The 18704-nt window shown below is 38.7% G+C and overlaps 1 protein-coding gene across 1 annotated transcript in view; it reads right to left on the minus strand.

The window, feature by feature from the left end:
• LOC122793921 (latent-transforming growth factor beta-binding protein 4-like) overlaps positions 1–18704 on the minus strand; it is a 2484519-nt gene that overhangs the window by 355884 nt on the left and 2109931 nt on the right. Inside the window, exon 23 of the mRNA XM_044062009.1 lies at positions 3354–3479. Coding sequence (XP_043917944.1) covers positions 3354–3479 — 126 coding nt within the window. The remainder of the gene's footprint in view (positions 1–3353; positions 3480–18704) is intronic.

The raw sequence follows: 18704 nt of genomic DNA on the forward strand, positions 1-18704 counted from the left end.
TTCCATTGTACTCCTCCATGATGGGCAGTACCTGTCCCTGCCTACCTCATAAATTGATGGGGTTCCTGCTGTATATTAACAAAAATAAACAGAACTCTGTTGAGGATTATTGTACCTCCCAAGTGACAAACAAGAGATAGCATTAATTGATCTCAGTTTTTATAATCTTCACAAATACTTTTCAACACCATGGGGTTTAATTGTTTTGTTAAACAGGAAATACCAGGCTCATAAAGAACGTCTCCATTGTCAAAGTGGCTCGAAGTACACTGGGTGCATGGTCATATTTGTCATACCTTTAAACATACACAACTGTCTATTCATATATAGTCAGACTTAAGCTCTAAACCAGATTTAACAAACTAGGCAAATAATAGGGCTGTTTTTTTCTGTTTAAAAGCCCACTGAGAAACATTATCTATCACATAAAGGAAAATTACAGTAAGACAATGCTGAGCAATCTAGGGAGAACCATCCTTGAAATGGCACTTAGAAGAAATGAACTACTAACACAGAAATGCAACAGCAGAAACCTTCCCAAGTCAAATGAATCACCAAATCCATACTAAAATTAGAAATACAGCAAAACAGATACCAGGACTGTGACAGAAATTAAACACACTTCATAACAAAAGAAGTACTAAAATTTTAAATTTAAGAACATCACCTGATCAATAAAACAAAAAGCATCCAAAAAGGTAAAAGATAACCTCATGATGAAAGCAAAACCATAAACTCCACAAACAGGAAATGAAGTAATTCAGGAAAGGACACGAAGTGAATAAAATATTCATGCAAAGAAGACCAGCATTTTCAATAGCAAAACAAATCGGTCAGTTGAACTATCTAAGATATACATTTAACTATACAGTACATAAAAGTAAAACACTGCATAAATACAATTTCATATTAAAATAGCAATAAAAGTAAACAGAAAGATTACTATAGGAACACAGTTATATAAAGGCAACAAGATACCACCAGCCAAACAAATTTAAGAAGAATAATGGTGGGAGGCATTATTATTTCTATTGTATCTTTCAGTTACTGGAGTTGCTACAGAACTGATTTTTCTTCTGAACATTTTTAGATGCACTAAAACTGGCATCTGTAAAACAATACAGTCATAAAACACTGTGCTACTGATAGTCAAGCTACTTCATAAGGTTTTAAAACAGGAACAAAACTAATAAATAATGCAAATAAAATTGAATCAAAGATACTTTAAACAATATAACAATATTTTTTAGATATAAAAAAGGGAAGAAATATGATGTCTGGCAGTTTAGCATAGTGTGCTGAGTTATTAGCTACTAACAAGCCTCATCATGTCGTCTAGGATTTGATTGCCTCTGTCTGCATCTGCCTAAGGTGTGATTCTAAGCATATCACCCATAAACTGAGACTTGTGCCTAGTGGGCTTTAAAAAAGAATTCTAAATCAAGAAACATATTTTACAAAGTTAAAGTTCACATTATTGTTTCAATGTAAAATATTCATCTTTCATTATTCTCACTGTCTGACATGACTCAAAATAACTGTTATACTTAAGGAAATTATGGTGCAATCACTTCACTGGCATGCAAAAACATTACCGCAATACATTAAACAAAGAAAAATATTTATTTCCCTATAATGTCTGCACCTTGGAGGTCATTGGTATATATATATTTGTGTGTGTGTGTGTGTGTGTGTGTGTGTGTGTGTGTGTGTGTGTGTGTGTGTGTGTGTGTGTGTGTGTGTGTGTGTGTGTGTGTGTGTGTGTGTGTGTGTGTGTGTGTGTGTGTGTGTGTGTGCGTGTGTGTGTGTGTGTGTGTGTGTGTGTGTGTATGTGTTTGTATATTTTCCCTAGATGAAGATGTAGCTGTATTCTCTAAATTCTACATAGATATTACAGCTATGTCCCTGAGTATAACTATCTTATATTATGACATGGACTTGAAAATAATGTTAAAAATGAAAAGTATAACCTTCAAGCAGAAGAACTATGTTTACTTTTGCTAATAAATACAATGCTCTTGCCCAACACATATAATGCTAACCATAAACCCTACTTATAACAAATAACTACACGACCCACTCAATTCATCTTGACCTGCAAAAAGATTTATTTTCACTTAAGTGACTCAATAGTTAAAAAAAAAAAAATTACTCAACTCTTCAGAAACAAACTATGCTGTTTAGAACCTCCACTAAAAGGCAAAAAAAACCCCACCTCCCTTCTTATTCCTGACCAACTTAACGATGCCATCAAGCACGGTAACACCTTTAGATAAGTAGGAGTCTAGTTTGATCTCTCACTTAACTTCCACCATCATCTTGAAAACACCATGAAAATAATGAACTGCCTACTCTTCTGGGCCAACAAAATCCACTCATTCCTCTCCCTTCCAACAACAGATGCTATTGGCGAAGTGATTCTTCTAGCCCAACTTGAGTACTGCCTACCTCTTGCAGCATCTGGCTCCAAAAGAAACTCTACCACCATCCAATCTCCAAGTCTATCTGCAGCTTCATTACCCTTTCCCCAAAGTATGAATACCACTGTCTTACACTAGCCAAAGCCAGATGGCTGTTGGTTCAGCAATGAACCAATCTACAATTTGGCTCCCAACTTTTCTGGTTCCTGAAAGAAAAGTCCTGCCCTTCTCTTTCCTCTAGTTTACTTAGACAGTCTCTGACATATAACCTTTGATTTCATAGCACCTCGAGGCCTCACTTGCAAGCACCTAAAGCCAGACTTCAGTGCTCTAACCACTTCCTTTCTACTCTTGGACCCAGGTTTTGGAGGGATATTCCATCAAATCTTAAAGACTTCTTTAACAACTCCTTCTTTTGAGCACAGCTTAAAGAACACAACACAAGCTGCTTCAACACACACTGCCTATTATTTTCACTACAACAGCTCTTTTCTAACTCCTAATGTATCAGTACTCTAACAGATGTAAATATTGCACATAGCGGTTTCTGCTGACTACCTTCTTAAAACATTTTTTATATTGCATACTAACTTTTCAATTGTTTTTACTGTGTTATTTTATTATATAAATTATTTTTATTATTACTTTTATTTTTTTCTACTTGATGTGTATTGACATTCTGGCCTGAGACTGAAATTGGTCCAATGGGATCAGTGCTCTACCGTACTTAAATTACATCAATCAATAAATCAATCATCACACATTCATTTCTGATAAGCGGGGTCTCTATGGAAATATTTATAATTATCTCTTGTGTTAGCTACTTTAAAAAAAAAACAACACAAATCGAAGTATGTATGCTTACCAAAATGCTGACTGATAACATGCAAGACATATAATTCAGATGGAAAAATAATCCCATAAAATACTTACCAATGCAGGCAGTTAGTTGTGAATTGAGTTGATATCCTCTGTCACACTGGCATTGGTAACTACCAGCTGTGTTTTCACAATGACCAGCTTTACAAGGAGAAGATCTCTGACTACACTCATCAATGTCTGCAAAAAACACACATAAAACTTTTAGTTGTCATTTTTTTTCCTTGGTTTGTTTGTTTTTACTGCAGCTATTACATTTTTAAAAGCCTTGTACACTGTAAAAAACAAAAACATTAATTGTTTGATGGGCTGCATGGAATTATTATAGGAGGTGGCAGATTTCTTTAACTGTCACAAAAACATCCATTCAGCACACACTTGAAGATTTTCATTAAGAATGTATATAATATTTTCTAAGAGTGCTTAGAAATTATTAGCTGTACTGATGACTCCATATAAAGAAACTTAGGTGGAAAACTTCTGCCTTGTTATTTTCTGTTTTTCTTCTATATATATCATACCAATTCCTTCTTAAATATCTACTGCTATTCATTTTGGAACTCATATTTTTATATCTTGTGTCAGTATATACTTTATCATGTAGTTTCTTACCATAGCTGTATGTATCACAACAGCATAATGACTGTAATGCTTTAATAATACAGCAATGCTATTATAATTAATTGTTCTATATATTTGTGCATTTTTGCTTGTTTATTTGGGTATTTGTTTGTTTATTTTACCTTACAGCTTGTGTTATAGCTGACAAAAAGTTGTATGACAAGTTCATTTATTTGGTTATTTGGTACTTATTAACTACAATGTATAGGCACATTTTTTCTTATGTAATTAGTCTGAACTACCCTATTATAGCTTGCATTTCTGTTTTTTTGTTTGCAAAATGCTTTGTATTTCACCCAGGCTGAACCTGAAATTGGTCAGTATTAATGAGTGTACTACGGTACTCCAGTAAATAAATATAACTAACTATCTAACTTACTAACTAACTAATCTAAAACTTATTAACTGAAGCTGTCACTAAGGCATTTTCTTCATGAAATCACACAGGTACTCAAGAGTTCTACAAGAAGTATGTTAATAACCTACATAAATTTGATCTTTCACTTCGTGAGAACCCAGAAATCTAGCACCAAGTAGTAACATACACAGAACATTCACACTTAATAGTTCCTTAGCTTTTACATTTCTTGGTAGTAAATAAAAATGTATGTCAGCAAGTGCTAAACAAAATGTTACCTAAAAATAATTGATTTAACAAAGGCCTTTGAACTTACTGTTACAAAATTAATTAACACAGAAATAACAAATAAGTGCGACAAAATCAATTTAATTCAGAAGTACAGAGTCATTGTATAAAACCATACAATCTGTTCATTTAACTTATGACAAATAAACCTTGGAGGATAAATGTTCCAAACCAATTCAGTAAGGGCAAGAATGACATTCTGTCTGTTCCAAGCAATTTCCAATATATTAATAGCACAAAATTAATTTAAACTAGCTATAAAAGTTAAACAAAATCCATTGCATCTCTCCCAGTTAACTTACAAAAATGAAGTGAAACTCAGCCTGCAGTTAGAACATAAGAATACTACACATTTAATAGTTTGCAGGTTGAATATGAACTAATAAATAAAAAATTAAAAATTATATATAAAAAAGATTTATTCTGTGGATATAATTGATTTATAACGTTTAAGGTCTTCTACATGTATAGCACACTGTGCAGGTGGATAAAGAAATCATCTAGTAAGAAGCAATACAGATGATTAACAGCAGCAAATTAAATATAGATGTCTGAGTGTTAGTGGCAGTTATTATGACAGAAAGAAATTTGACATTGATTACCACAAGCAGATGTTCAATTTGGAAGAAAAAGGATGTCAGTTACAGTTTTAACATTCAGTAAGTTTGGCGAAATCAACTAAGACAGTCCACAATCAGTATAACAGCAACCTCAGTCCAAAAAAAAAAAATAAAAAAATGGAAATAATGTTAACATATTATGTAATTTCAGTGTCTTTGGAGTGTATTTAAAACAAACCCAAAAGTCTCTTATACCTTTTCTAAAGTTTGCACAGGTCTGCACCACCAGTTCACATCATAGCCTTCTCACAGCATCTGAGTCCAGTAAAACCATCCCTTTGGTTTACTCATTTGTGGTAGGAGCTGTAATGTATCACATTTGGGCAAGTGCAAAACTATTTAAGTTTTCTGTCATCTCCACGGTAGTCACAGTATATGGGAAAAGCATTTTATACAAGTTCTACTGAAGGTTTCCTGTCACATTTAAGATAAAAGCAAACTTTTTCTTTGTGACTGTATCATATGGTTTTGTCATCAATGAAAATATTTTCTTAGAACCCCTTTTGTGTATACATCTGGAGACAGACTTTCCTTTTGGTACTTGGTAGATAAAATCTGAAATATGCAAGTATACCATTACACAGACTAATTCCACATGGAGATCACTGTCAAACAAAATGAAGCCAAATGTTCAGCACAGAGGCTAACAATCTAATGCAATAGTAAACTTGGATGGTGACCTTTCTGTAGGAAAAAAATAATATGTAATTAAAATAACATCCATCATATTTTTATGAACGCTTCTAAATTGGCTTTAACTATTTCAGTTTAGATGGGAGAGTTTGTGGTTCATACTAATTGTTTTATATTGCCAGACACAAATAATCAGTGTGACTGAGGTTATTAAAAAGGTGTGCAATGTATGAAAGCCCCTAGAGACTAGCGCAAAAGAGTTGCATTACAGAGGCTTAGCCCACTGTTAGGAACATATCTTGCGGAGCTGAATCAGCAAATTTAGAGTAAATCATTAAGATATGGAATATCTATTTATACATTCTAATTTAGAAGTTATTATACATTATATGTCTTTCTAATCCCAGACCAGAAACCAGGACATGTTTTAACAAAACAAACTTGGACAGCCTGATGCCACCTTGTCATACAAAGACACTTAGTTTTATTTGACATTAATTACAAATCATTCATGCTGGGCTTTCTGCCTGCTAATCCAAACCATAACATTCTACTGTAGTTTAGTTAATGCAGAAACTTTAATGAAAAAAAAAACATTGTTATTTCCTTGTGAAATGAACACTCATGGCAAAAAAAAACTTTTTTGATGTGATGGATTGTATTTATGTGCTAACATAATGCTTCTTCTTAAAGTATCTCAGTTTCTTTTTTTTTTTTTTTGCTGTTTTTGTTGCTGCTGGATTACCCTAATGAGAAAAGCGGGACACATTACAACCTACAAAGCCAAACATACTTTTGTTTTTTTATCCTGCAGACTTTTGAAAATCATTTGCTCTGCAGGAATGTAGCTCTAAACATCTCATGGTCAAAATCAGGCAGTTGTAAATGTGGATACATCTTCAGAAAATAACATGCATACAGAGGCATGAAATTCTAAAATTAGTTGTTACTGAACAATAGCTATCATTTTGACTTGCAGAGCTGTATGTCCTATACTATATGTAAATACTAATAAAATATAAAAAAAAATAAATAAATCTCCTACACTTAGTGCATTTGGATATCATGACAGCTCTTTCTGGACACAAGCACCTTTTGCAGGAGAAATCCAGACTGATATAAAGCAAAACATATGCATCACATAGCATGATTTATAGATGCAAGCATTTAGCTAGCACTATCTCAGCAAATTTGTATACTATAATAGAAAGCTATCTGCACATGATCATAAACAGGATAAGGGAAAAACAGACAAGGCCTTAGCCCTAGCATTTGATTTAGAACAAAAATATGAGGTTTGATAACAAACCAATTTGTCCAGTGACATCTTCAGAGTGGGGTTAGATAAATATATTAGTAGGGGTTAAGAGCGTAGGTAGGAGGAAAGGGTTAAATGGGAAGGAGGGATGATTAGGAGAAAATAAGGTAGTGGTAGAGACTTACGCAAATGTAACTGGGTAAGGAATCACATTTTGGTGTGAACTTGCTATAGCAAGTAGTACGTCCGTGATGACCTGTAGGTACTTAAGGGTACAGGTAAGCCTTGGATTAATAGTGGTAGGTATGTGGAGGTAGATTAGATTACAGTATTATTGTTATTATTATTTTTTTTTTGTTTAGAGGTTTACTTGAATTGGGCACCATGATTTTATTTTACGGTTGACGGCAGTGGGTTGTTGCACAGCCGTGCCATTTTTCCAGGCATGTACTTCTAAGGTGCAGTTTCCATTGGGAGAACTGAGGGCATGGGATGATGGCAATCATTTGAGTTTCAGACATCATATTGGTCAGTCATGACGTTGATGTTAATGGAAGGCGTTGTTCTGGTGATTTAATAGATTGCTCATCTGATCTTGTTGAATCCGTGGTTAGAGGTAGGGTTTGGAGTGCCGCATTATGGTTGGGGTTGGTGGGGCTTGTGAGCGGAGGCACTGGTGGGGTGGCTTTGCAGCTGGGTTGTGTTGTAGAACCAGGCCTTCCTGTTAAGAAAGTGGAGGCATTGCGGAGTCGCCGTTCGACTGTGTGGGTTGATCTGGACTGTACTATGTATATAATATAAATAAATAAATAAATAAGTAAAAATAATAATAATAAAGGGGAAAGGTGTAAGGTTACAGTTACACATGCGTGGGCTAGGTTTTAGGTTCCCTGAAGGATTAAAAAAAAAATAGGGGTTCATCAGTTGCAGTTCCCACCCAAACCACGCCTCCCTCTTTGGTTTCTGATGACAGTTATAAGGTGCAAGGAACGCACATTGTAAATGGCCGTAATGCTTTGGATGAAAAGAAGCACAATTATGTATTAAAACACATCTCAGGAAAGTATTTCAGCTTGCACACTTATTCCACATGCATCGCTAGCCAAACATTAATAATTATAGGCATTTCAAGACTTTATGCAGCCCTTGTAAACGTTTCAAGTTAAGCTTTGAACAGGCTTCACAGTGCAAGTATTTTACCAGCATTGGCTCACTACAGCTGTTAATACAAAGCCTTCCTAGACAGATCGCAGGTACAACATGTGGATGCACTCTTCCAATGATGCCTAAGGACTATATTAAGATGTTTATGTTCAAGGGTGGGGATCAGATTTGAGGGGAGGCATCTATAGAGGCCGGGACTACCTCTGTCTGGCCAGTGCACTCACATTCTCCAAGGCACTTCTGGCATGAAAGAATGCGGCCTAGGCCATATAAATATCCTTCAATTAGTCAAAATTATAAAAGTCCCAACACATCTTTACTCTGTCAGAGCAGTGAAGAACCAAACCTCAGATGATCCTCAGTAGGGTGACCCATTCTGAAAAATGCTCTTGTTGCTGTATCCCAACTAATGCATGGGGAATTAAAAAGATGAAATAATTAAGACAAGCCAGGAGTGGGGAAGCTCATAGCAGGTGGAAATAATGAACACAAAAATAGAAGACAGTGTGTTTCCTATCTGGTGCTGAGGACAAGAGTTGAATGGTTTTATACATTTCAGTGATTTTATCATCCTTCATGTGTTTTTCTCTTAAATGCTAGTAATAAATCACCAACATAATGTGTGGGTGTGTGTGTGTGTGTGGGGGGGGTTATATACTTACAACTGCTAATGGTTAATGATGGGAAATATTCATCTTTATAAATTCTTCTCTACAAATGCCATGTTCTCCAAGTTTGCATTAAAGTTATCACAATATTATTATGCCTCCATTATATACATTTATTTTCAATAAGAAGAAACTACAGCAAAATTAGAAGAGCATATCCAGGGATTCAAAAAAAAAATCATTTTAAAGGCTGTTGTAAAAAGGCCCCCTTTTCCCATAATGCAGGACTATCTGATTCAGAGACTTGTTAACAGAGAGACACTCTGCGCATTCTCATTTAGGAGACATTCTAGGTTCTTTTTAAGAAGCCTAAAGGCACATCATACAAAACAATTGACTATATTCCCAGGAGATAGTTGTATGAGCGAGTTGCACAGGAACAGCTCTTCTACAACCAAGGCAGTTGTTACTTCCTTTTCAGGAAAACTAACGTTTTAGGTCTGTCCAAATCTAGTACTTCCGTTTTGTGAAGTATGGAATGTGAGTCCAAGTTATAAATTCAGCCCTACTTGGCTATTATTCTTGCCTGATTCTTGACCTGGTGTGAAATATATTACAGGGCCTTTTGTTGTACCATTCATGGGTATTAAATTTATCAGCTGTACAGAATGGTTCTAGAGGGACATGCTTAAACACTGTTAGAGCCACTGTATAAATGATTTAGTACCTTTTAACACCCACAGTTTGTCTGCTCCCACTCGTGCAAAGGTACTGCAAGTATAGTATTTGGAAGCAGACGAATAGTCAGGTTGAATTTTGCTAGGCATTCTTTTCCCGGCAGTTTGTCCCTTACAAGGGTAGCAGTGTGGTGTGAGGCTGCACACACTGTTATCACTAAAATGAACATTTGCAACCTTGCTGCATATCTTTTTCAAATATATATTGCTGTTCCTTGCTGACTTTAGGTTCTAGAAGACTTGCCTTTTGCCAGTTACATCCCTTCATACTCAGTTTGTTTTGACAGCTTGATGGCGGGTCTTGGGTGTTTTTTCTTCTTCTTCTTTCTTTTAAATTATGTCTGATTTGTTCCCACATTCCCTATGCACTTCACAGCATGGAATTTCAAACTGGTGCTTTTATGTACTAACATCCTTTACGGTTCCCCTTCAAAACATCTAAATCTCGTAACATGAAATCTCAAAACACTGAGACCATAACATCGAAAACCCAAAACTTCTAAAACATCGAATGTATGAAATCAAGTAGTGTATCATCAAACATGTAAATGTTACAGTTTAATCTGTTAATCTTGTGGTATCACTATAAGATGTTATAGTTTTTATTTATATAGTGTAGGAATTTATACTATTTAAATAGTATTTATTTTGCCTCTCTGTACTTGTTTTTAGGCCATACAGGTAAGTGATTCAGACATTATGTGTACATTCTTTATGGTGATTGCGATACAGTGGGGTTAGGAAATTAACTTTTTCCCACTGTAGTGCAATCTCACAGTTGGTATATTTAATTTAAAGGGAGTGTGGGTGGCAGAGACCCCCACATGGGGCTGCAGAGGGGCTTGCCTCCCTGCAGAAACGTAGTAACAAGTGTTTGTTAGTTTGCTGTTGTTATAGGTGGAGGGGGTGTTATTTTTATGTGATTTGTAGTGTTCGATGTTGTGCCGTTTCGATGCTATGTGTTTTAGATGTTTTGGGTTTTAGATGTAATGGTCTGAGTGTTTTGAGATTTGACGTTATGAGATTTACATGTTTTGAAGGGGAACTTCCTTTACACTGCCCATTGTTACTTGCATAGCTTATTGAGTTGGCAACTTCAGTACTGTCACAAACTAAATGGTTGATGTGTTTTGCTGTACCTTACTTAAGTCAAGAATGCAAAGATCTGTTTATTTCCTGCTTGCAGACTGCCCATTATCTTCTGGGGACTAATCTAACATGGGTCACTACTGTTGCTTTTGAGAAATTTTCCTCTGTGCTACTAGGCTGACCTGGCTGCTTGTAAATCTTGCATGAGTTACTGGTCAGAGCAAAGAACTCTCATCTACAAAAACTTACTGCTTAAGCATATCAAAGTGGTGGACTCTGGAAGAATGTTCTAGTTTTATTACATTGCTGACATTTCTATTCAGCAGATAAAGAGTTGGTAGACTACCTGATGACTATTTTCTTCCTCTAAATTTAACACTTCCTTTAATGTTTTGAGAATAGACTGTTTAGTGATGCCTGCACTGAACTTGTACTTTTCAATGCCTGCATGAACTTGTACTGTAACTTTGGCTAAGAGCAAGGTGACCATTTTGTTGCAGGACCTAAACCGGCACACTTAAGCTGCAGCCTACTTATAGGCCTACAGCCCTACACTAATCCCTGCATTCTACATGCCTTGCAACGTTAAATTCACATGTAGTTATATAACTTGTATTTCTCATGTCAAATATCACTAATTATATAAGATAAGTTAATCGAACAGCATTTTTTTTAAGTTCCAAAGAATCCAAAGCTTTCTTTTGTTTTTTAAAGCCTCCTAATCTAATAAGCTGTTAAGGCAGAAATTGGGCTACTGTTGACTGAAGGAGAAGGAGAAGAAGAGGGGGAAGGCATGCCCGAAGGCAGGAAGAGAGGAGAAATGTTAGGAGTGTGGTAGTGAGGGTAGGAACTTTGAATGTTGGCAGCATGACTGGTATAGGGAGAGAGCTATCTGATATGATGGACAGAAGGAAGGTTGATATATCGTGTGTACAAGAGACCAGGTGGAAGAGAAGTAAGGCCAGGTGTATTGGAGGTGGGTTCAAATTGTTCTATCATGGTGTGGATGGGAGGAGAAATGGGATAGGGGTTATCCTGAAGGAACGGTATGCCAAGAGGGTTTTGGAGGTGAAATGAGTATTGGATAGAGTGCTGTTTATGAAGCTGGAAACTGATGGTGTAAGATGAATGTTGTTAGTGCATATGCTACGCAGGTTGGGTGTGCAATGGATGAGAAAGAAACATTTTGGAGCGAGGTAGATGACGTGGTGGTGAGTGTACCCAAGGGTGAGAGACTGGTGATTGGAGTGAATTTCAATGGGCATGTTGGTGAAGGGAGCTGAGGGGATGAGGACGTGATGGGTAGGTATGGTGTTAAGGAGAGGAATGTAGAAGGTCAGATGGTAGTGGATTTTGCAAAAAGGATGGACATGGCTGTGGTGAATACATATTTTAAAAAGAGGGAGGAGCATAGGGTGGCATATAAAAGTGGAGTAAGATGCACACAGGTGGATTATGTCCTATGCAGGAGGGCCAGTCTGAAGGAGATTGGAGATTGTAAAGTGGTGACAGGGGAAAGTGTAGTTAGGCAGCATAGAATGGTGGTCTGTAGGATGACGTTGGTGATCAAGAAGAGGAGGAGAAGTGTGAGAGCAGTGCCAAGGATCAAATGGTGGAAGTTGAAAAAGGGTGACTGTGAGGTGGAGTTTAGGGAAGAGTTAAGACAGGCACTGGGTGGCAGTGAAGAGTTACCAAATAGCTAGGTAACTACAGCAGAGTTAGTAAGAGAGACTGCTAGAAAGGTGCTTGGTGTGACATCTGGAAAGAGGAAGGAGGACAAAGAGACCTGGTGGTGGAATGAGGAAGTACAGGTGAGTATACAGAGGAAGAGGCTAGGCTGGTGAAGAAGAAGTGGGATTGTCAGAGAGATGAAGAAAGTAGACAGGAGTCTAAGGAGATGAGGTGCATGGTAAAGAGAGAGGTGGCAAAGGCTAAGAATAAAGCATATACAGAGTTGTATGAAAGGTTGGACACTAAGGAGGGAGAAGAGGACCTGTACCGATTGGCTAGACAGACTGACCGAGCTAGGAAAGACGTGCAGCAGGTAAGGGTGATAAAGGATAATGAGGGAAACGTACTCACTAGCGAGGAGAATGTGCTGAACAGATGGAAAGAGTACTTTGAGGGGTTAATGAATGAAGAGAATGAGAGAAGTTTGGATGAGGTTGAGATAGTGAATCAGGAAGTGCAACAGATTAGCAAGGAGGAAGCAAGGGCAGCTATGAAGAGGATGAAGAATTGAAAGGTTGTTGGTCCAAATGATATACCAGTGGAAATATGGAGGATCTTAGGAGAAATGGCAGTGGAGCTTTTAACCAGATTGTTTAATCAAATCTCGGAAAGCGAGAGGATGCCTGAGGAGTGGAGAAAAAGTGTTTTGGTACTGATTTTTAAGAATAAGGGTGATGTGCAGAGCTGTAGTAACTACAGACGGATAAAACTGATCAGTCACAGCATGAAGCTATGGGAAAGAGTAGTGGAAGCTAGGTTAAGAAGGAAGGTGATGATTAGTGATTAGGAGCATGGTTTCATGCCGGGAAAGAGCACTACAGATGCCATGTTTGCTCAGAGAAAGTCAGAAGGAGTTACATTGTGTTTTTGTGGACTTAGAGAAAGCATATGACAGGATGTCTAAAGAGGTGTTGTGGTATTGTATGAGGAAGTCGGGAGTGGCAAAGAAGTATGTAAGAGTGGTACAGGATATGTACGAGGGTAGCGTGACAGTGGTGTGGGAGTGACAGTTGCATTTAAGGTGGAGGTGGGAATTACATCAAGGATCAGCTCTGAGCCCTTTCCTATTTGCAATGGTGATGGACAGGTTGACAGATAAGATCAGACAGGAGGCCCAGTGGACTATGATGTTTGCAGATGACATTGTGATCTGTAGTGAGTGTAGGGACCAGGTTCAGGAGACCATGGAGAGGTGGAGATATGCTCTAGGGAGGAGAGGAATGAAGGTCAGCAGAACTAAAACAGAATATATGTTTGTGAATGAGAGAGAGGGTAGAGGAATGGTGAGGATGCAGGGAGTAGAGTTGGTGAAGGTAGATGAGTTTAAATACTTGGGCTCAACAGTTCAGATTAATGGTGAATGTGGAAAAGAGGTGAAGAAGAGAGTACAGGCAGGGTGTTACGGGTGGAGAAGAGTGTCAGGAGTGATTTGTGATAGAAGGGTACCAGTAAGAGTGAAAGGGAAGGTCTACAAGAGGGTAGTGAGACCAGCTATGTTATATGAGTTTGAGACAGTGGCATTGACAAAGAGTTGGACGTGGCAGAGTTAAAGATGTTAAGATTTGCACTGGGTGTGACGAGGATGGACAGGATTAAGTATCAGTATATTAGAGGGTCAGCTCAGGTTGGACGGTTTGGAGACAAAGCCAGAGAGGTGAGATTACTTTGCTTTGGACATGTGCTGAGGAAGGATATTGGGTATACTAGGAAAAGGATGGTAAGGATGGAGCTGCCAGGTAAGAGGAAAAGAGAAAGGTCTAAGACAAGGTTTATGGATGTGGTGAAAGAGGGCATCCAAGTGGTTGGTGTGACAGAGCAAGATGCAGAGGACAGGAAGAAATGAAAATAGATGATCTGCTGTGGTGACCCCTAATGGGAATAGCCGAAAGAGAAGAAGAAGTCTAATAAGCTATTACTCTTAAATCTGACTGCTACTATATGAATCCCTGGCTGAACCTCTCACGTGTCAACCAGGAACTCTTCTTATCTTCCTGTTGTATACCTGGTCTTATTAAAAAAGCAGAAAGTGAACTTCTGAAAAGAGTTTTAAGTGACTCCTTACAAAGAAAAGGATTTTACTGACACAATAACATGTAATACAAACTCCAGCAGAGTTATGTTTTGTCATTCATGCCCAAATGCACGTCTGTCAAACAAGTCGCGTGCTGAGCAGTGGTTCTGGAATCTCCCGTGACCGTGTTTTAAATTTATTGTTTTGAACATTTTTCCAGTAAGCAGTGAAACAAAATGTATGAGCCAATAATGACAAAACTACCCAATTTACATCATAAAAGTCTACTCAAACGTCTGTCAGTCAGTAAATATGCACAATCTCTGCAGAAGTAAAAGGCATCTAAATAATTCCACATCAAAAAGATGTGTAACTAATGAAGAGGTTGCTGCTAGCAAACAACTTTATATTTCATTGTTTCATCTACAAATAAAGTGTTTGTTGCCCTTGAAGAATAAATTGCCTAGGTTACATAAAAAAATGATAAGCTGGTAATATTGCAATAGTCTCTGAAACCTTGAGTGGGTTGCTAAAACATATGTTTTTACAATAAAAGGTACAGCATCATGTCCCTGTTCTAATTGCAGAATAGCATATAAGACAACCATTTAAAGAATGGAAATGATTTTAAAGTAAACAAAATGTAAATCTCACTGCACTATGCAATGCCAAAGTATGGGGTATGTCTATGTATTTGGCTCTGTAGACAGATGATGGCTGTTGCTGTTAAAAACCTCCACAGTTCAAGAGAATAACCTGAAGAAACAATGGTGCTGTGTTTGTTTCATGAGGAGGTGGGTGTGACATTTAGAGGTAGCATTATGAATCATAGGTTGGTATGAGGCTATCGGCCCTAGGACCTATACAAGCCTAGCCATAACAATTCCCTGGATATTTCTTCCCACAATATTTACTTCCCTGGCCCCCTGTCTAGCAGGGTGACTAATGTGATCCCCGGGAAGAATTTCCTATCTCCCATCCAATCGTCAAGGTTCCTTTTGAAGAGGGCCAAGGAGCTGCTCTGCTTGACATGTATGGGTAGTCTATTCCAGAGTATGGGGAGTCTCTGGGTCAGGAACCTATCTCTCCAGCATATTTTGCTCATTGTGATGACAAGGTTTAGATCCCTGTAGCATGTGGTTCTGAGGGATTGGGATTTCTTTAAGTGGAGCATGTCTAAAAGTTCAGGGTTTGACATGGCCTTGTATGTTAAGCAGAGATTGCCTCTGAGTATACGATATGCCACAGAGTATAGCTGGAGGGTTTTTTTGATGGTCAGCATAGGGCATCCACTTTAGGCCTGTGATTCCTTTACTGAGGTATTTCTGTGGCCTTTCCAGTTGTTGCAGATGTCTTGTGAGGTACATACCAAATGGGGAGTTGTACTATATAATGGGTCTAATGAGGGATGAGTACAGTGAGACAATGACCTCCTTTTTTCTGGATGAAAAGCCCTTAGTGATTAGGTGTGCCACATAGAAGGATTTCCTGACTGTTGTGGCAATGTGGTTATTGAAGGTGAGACCACTGTCCACCTGTGTCCCTAAGTCTCTCATCAGACTTTCAGTGTTTAGTGTACTGCCACCTATGTGGTAATTCATGCGTACATGGTTTTTCCCAAAGGGGATGACTATACATTTCCTGGCATTAAGCTTAAGCTTATGGCTCTGATACCAAGCATCTGTTTCTGTAAAGCACTTTTGTAGAATATCCACATCATTTGGGGATTCAATAATGGCTCCCAGTTTGCAGTCATCTGCAAACTTTGTTAGCCAGAGTCCCTTAGTGTTGGCCTGTACTTCAGAGAAGTAGATACCAAACAAGAGTGGTCCCAGGACTGAACCCTGAGTTACTCCACTTGTCACTTGTCTGGAGCTGGATCTGAAGTTGGCTACTTTACAATCTGGGTTCTTTCAGTAAGCCAGTTGGCATCCCATCGAGTGACGTACAGATTTTTACCCAGCTTTGTAAGTTTATCTATGATTCCAGAGTAGGGGATGGTGTTGAAGGTCTTGACGAGGTCCAGATAGGCTGTGTGGACCACCTTACCCTCATCCAAAGTTCTGGATACTGATTCAAAGAAGTCAATCAGGTTCAGGAGACAAGATCGGCCCTTCATGAGCCCAATCTGGGTGGGGTCCAGTGTTTGAAGGTTGCCAATGTCTTTGATAATGAGTTCCATGCTGTTGCAGATCAGGCTTGTCAGACTGATGGGATGGTATTTCCTGGGATCCAAGGTGGATTCCCCCTTGTGGAGTGGGATAACTGTAGCTGTGTGCCACTCAGTGGGCAAGAAGCCTGAGGTGAGGCTGTAATTAAACATGACACTTAGGTGAGGTGCTAGTTCATTCTGTAGTTCATGTAGTACACAGCCCGGGATGTCATCTGGTCCCACGGATGCTGTATTTTTAACTATGGAGAGTGTGGTTTCTACCTGTGTGGCTATGATTACCGGAATTTGGCAATCTTTTGGTATTGAGCTGGGCCCTTTAGGGGGTGAGAGGGGGGTGAAGTTGGCACTAAATTGATCTTCCAGGATATTGGCAATATCCTTGGGATAAGTATATTTAATGCCATTCTGTTGTAGCTCAGAGCATATCTGAGCATTGTCATTTAGATTCTTGACATAACTATAGAATGCCTTGTGGTTGTCTTTGGAATTTTTGGCAATTTTATTTTCGTAACTAGCTTTGGAGGATTTTATGAGGAATCTCAGCTTCTTACTGAGACTAAGGGAGTTTTTTGCATTCTGGGATTTTCCTCTTTTCTGCAACAGTTTCTTTCTTTTGTTGTATAGTTTGTTTACGGCAGGGGACCACCAGATTGGCTTCCTTTTTTTGGAGGACAGCATCTTGGTTCTATTCGGGATGGCACTATTCATGCACAAGTGGATGTGTTCGTACAGTGTCTTAGTGTAGGATTCAGCAGTCGAACTTTCAGCTCCCGTCTGCATGGGTGTCATGAAGTCTGTCACTTCTGACTCGAGTAGCATGAAGTTGGCTTTGGAGAAGTTTTTTATGGTGGTTTCCTTACTGGGGGGTGGGGGGTCAGACCTGACCAATGAGATGGTGACCACTGGTGTGGAGCATCTATCTCCCATGTTGGTAATGACCAGGTCTAGGATATGGGAGCCCCTGGTGGGACAACAGATTAGTTGATCCAGGACGTTGGAATTTATGAATTCCAAGAACCATTGGGAAAAAGTGTTTGTACCCGAGTAGTTTTCCCAGTTAATGGCAGGGTAGTTGAAATCACCCAGTATTAGGGTGTTTGGTTGTATCTTAATATTTTCCACTAAGTTTAGAAAGGTGTAGTGAGAATCTTGGGGCATGGTGGGGAATCTGTAGCAAGCTACAATTTGGATTGCAGTCTTACCTAGTGTTAGTTGCACCTGGAGAATTTCAGATGCATTGTGTTGGGCAACTAGCCTGGAGGTGTGAATATCCTTTGTGAATATGGACACTCCTTCACCTTTAGTGATTCTGTCTTGATTTGATGGCCGAAAAGTGTGGTAAGAGTTGTAGCCTGGTATTGCAGGGGTGCTCTCTGGAGCCTTGAACCAGGTCTCAGTTACTGCACAGATATCAATGTTTGCCATTTTTAGGAGTGCCTCAAGAGAGTGCATTTTGAGGTTTAGACTTCTAGCATTGAGTAGCATTACCTTCAGATTTTGCATGCTTGTATCTGTTACAGTGGTGGTTTTGTCCTTTGAACCTTGCCTAAAAAAGGCACTATAGGGGTGGCAAGAGTTTTAGCCAGTAACCTGAATCCCAGGGGTAACAGGTGCAGACCATCTCTGGCAAAGCATCGTGGTCTGTCGATCATGTCATCCCACGCAGACAGATACTGGATCCCATTTGAATGACATCAGAAGCTTAGCCAATTGTTGTAGTCGATCATTTTGTCCTTATACTGTGGTATCATTCTGGGCAAAGGCAGGATGCTACTCAGGGCTAGGGTCATACCTGCCTGGGCCACATGATCCAAGAGCTCTTAAATGTCTCTTTTCATGTAGTCCAGAGAGGTACGTCTCAAGTCATTCACTCCAACATGGACAATGACAGTCGTATTTGTACTTGTTGTGGAGTGACTTGAGTGCATGCGTTATGTGGTGGATCCTGGCACCCGACAGGCAGCTGACTGTAATTTTCTCCTTGTTCAGCCTGGTGACTGTGACATCAGTATGTCTGACTATAGAGTCACCTAAGACTAAAGTGTTGGGTATGTTGTCTTGCCTTAGGGGCTGTTGTTGGGTGGCACACTGGTGCTGTGAGCTATGTGTCACTT

Source organism: Protopterus annectens, chromosome 1.part0 (genome assembly GCF_019279795.1).
Source record: "Protopterus annectens isolate FY-2018-M chromosome 1.part0, PAN1.0, whole genome shotgun sequence".
Lineage (NCBI taxonomy): Eukaryota > Metazoa > Chordata > Ceratodontiformes > Protopteridae > Protopterus > Protopterus annectens.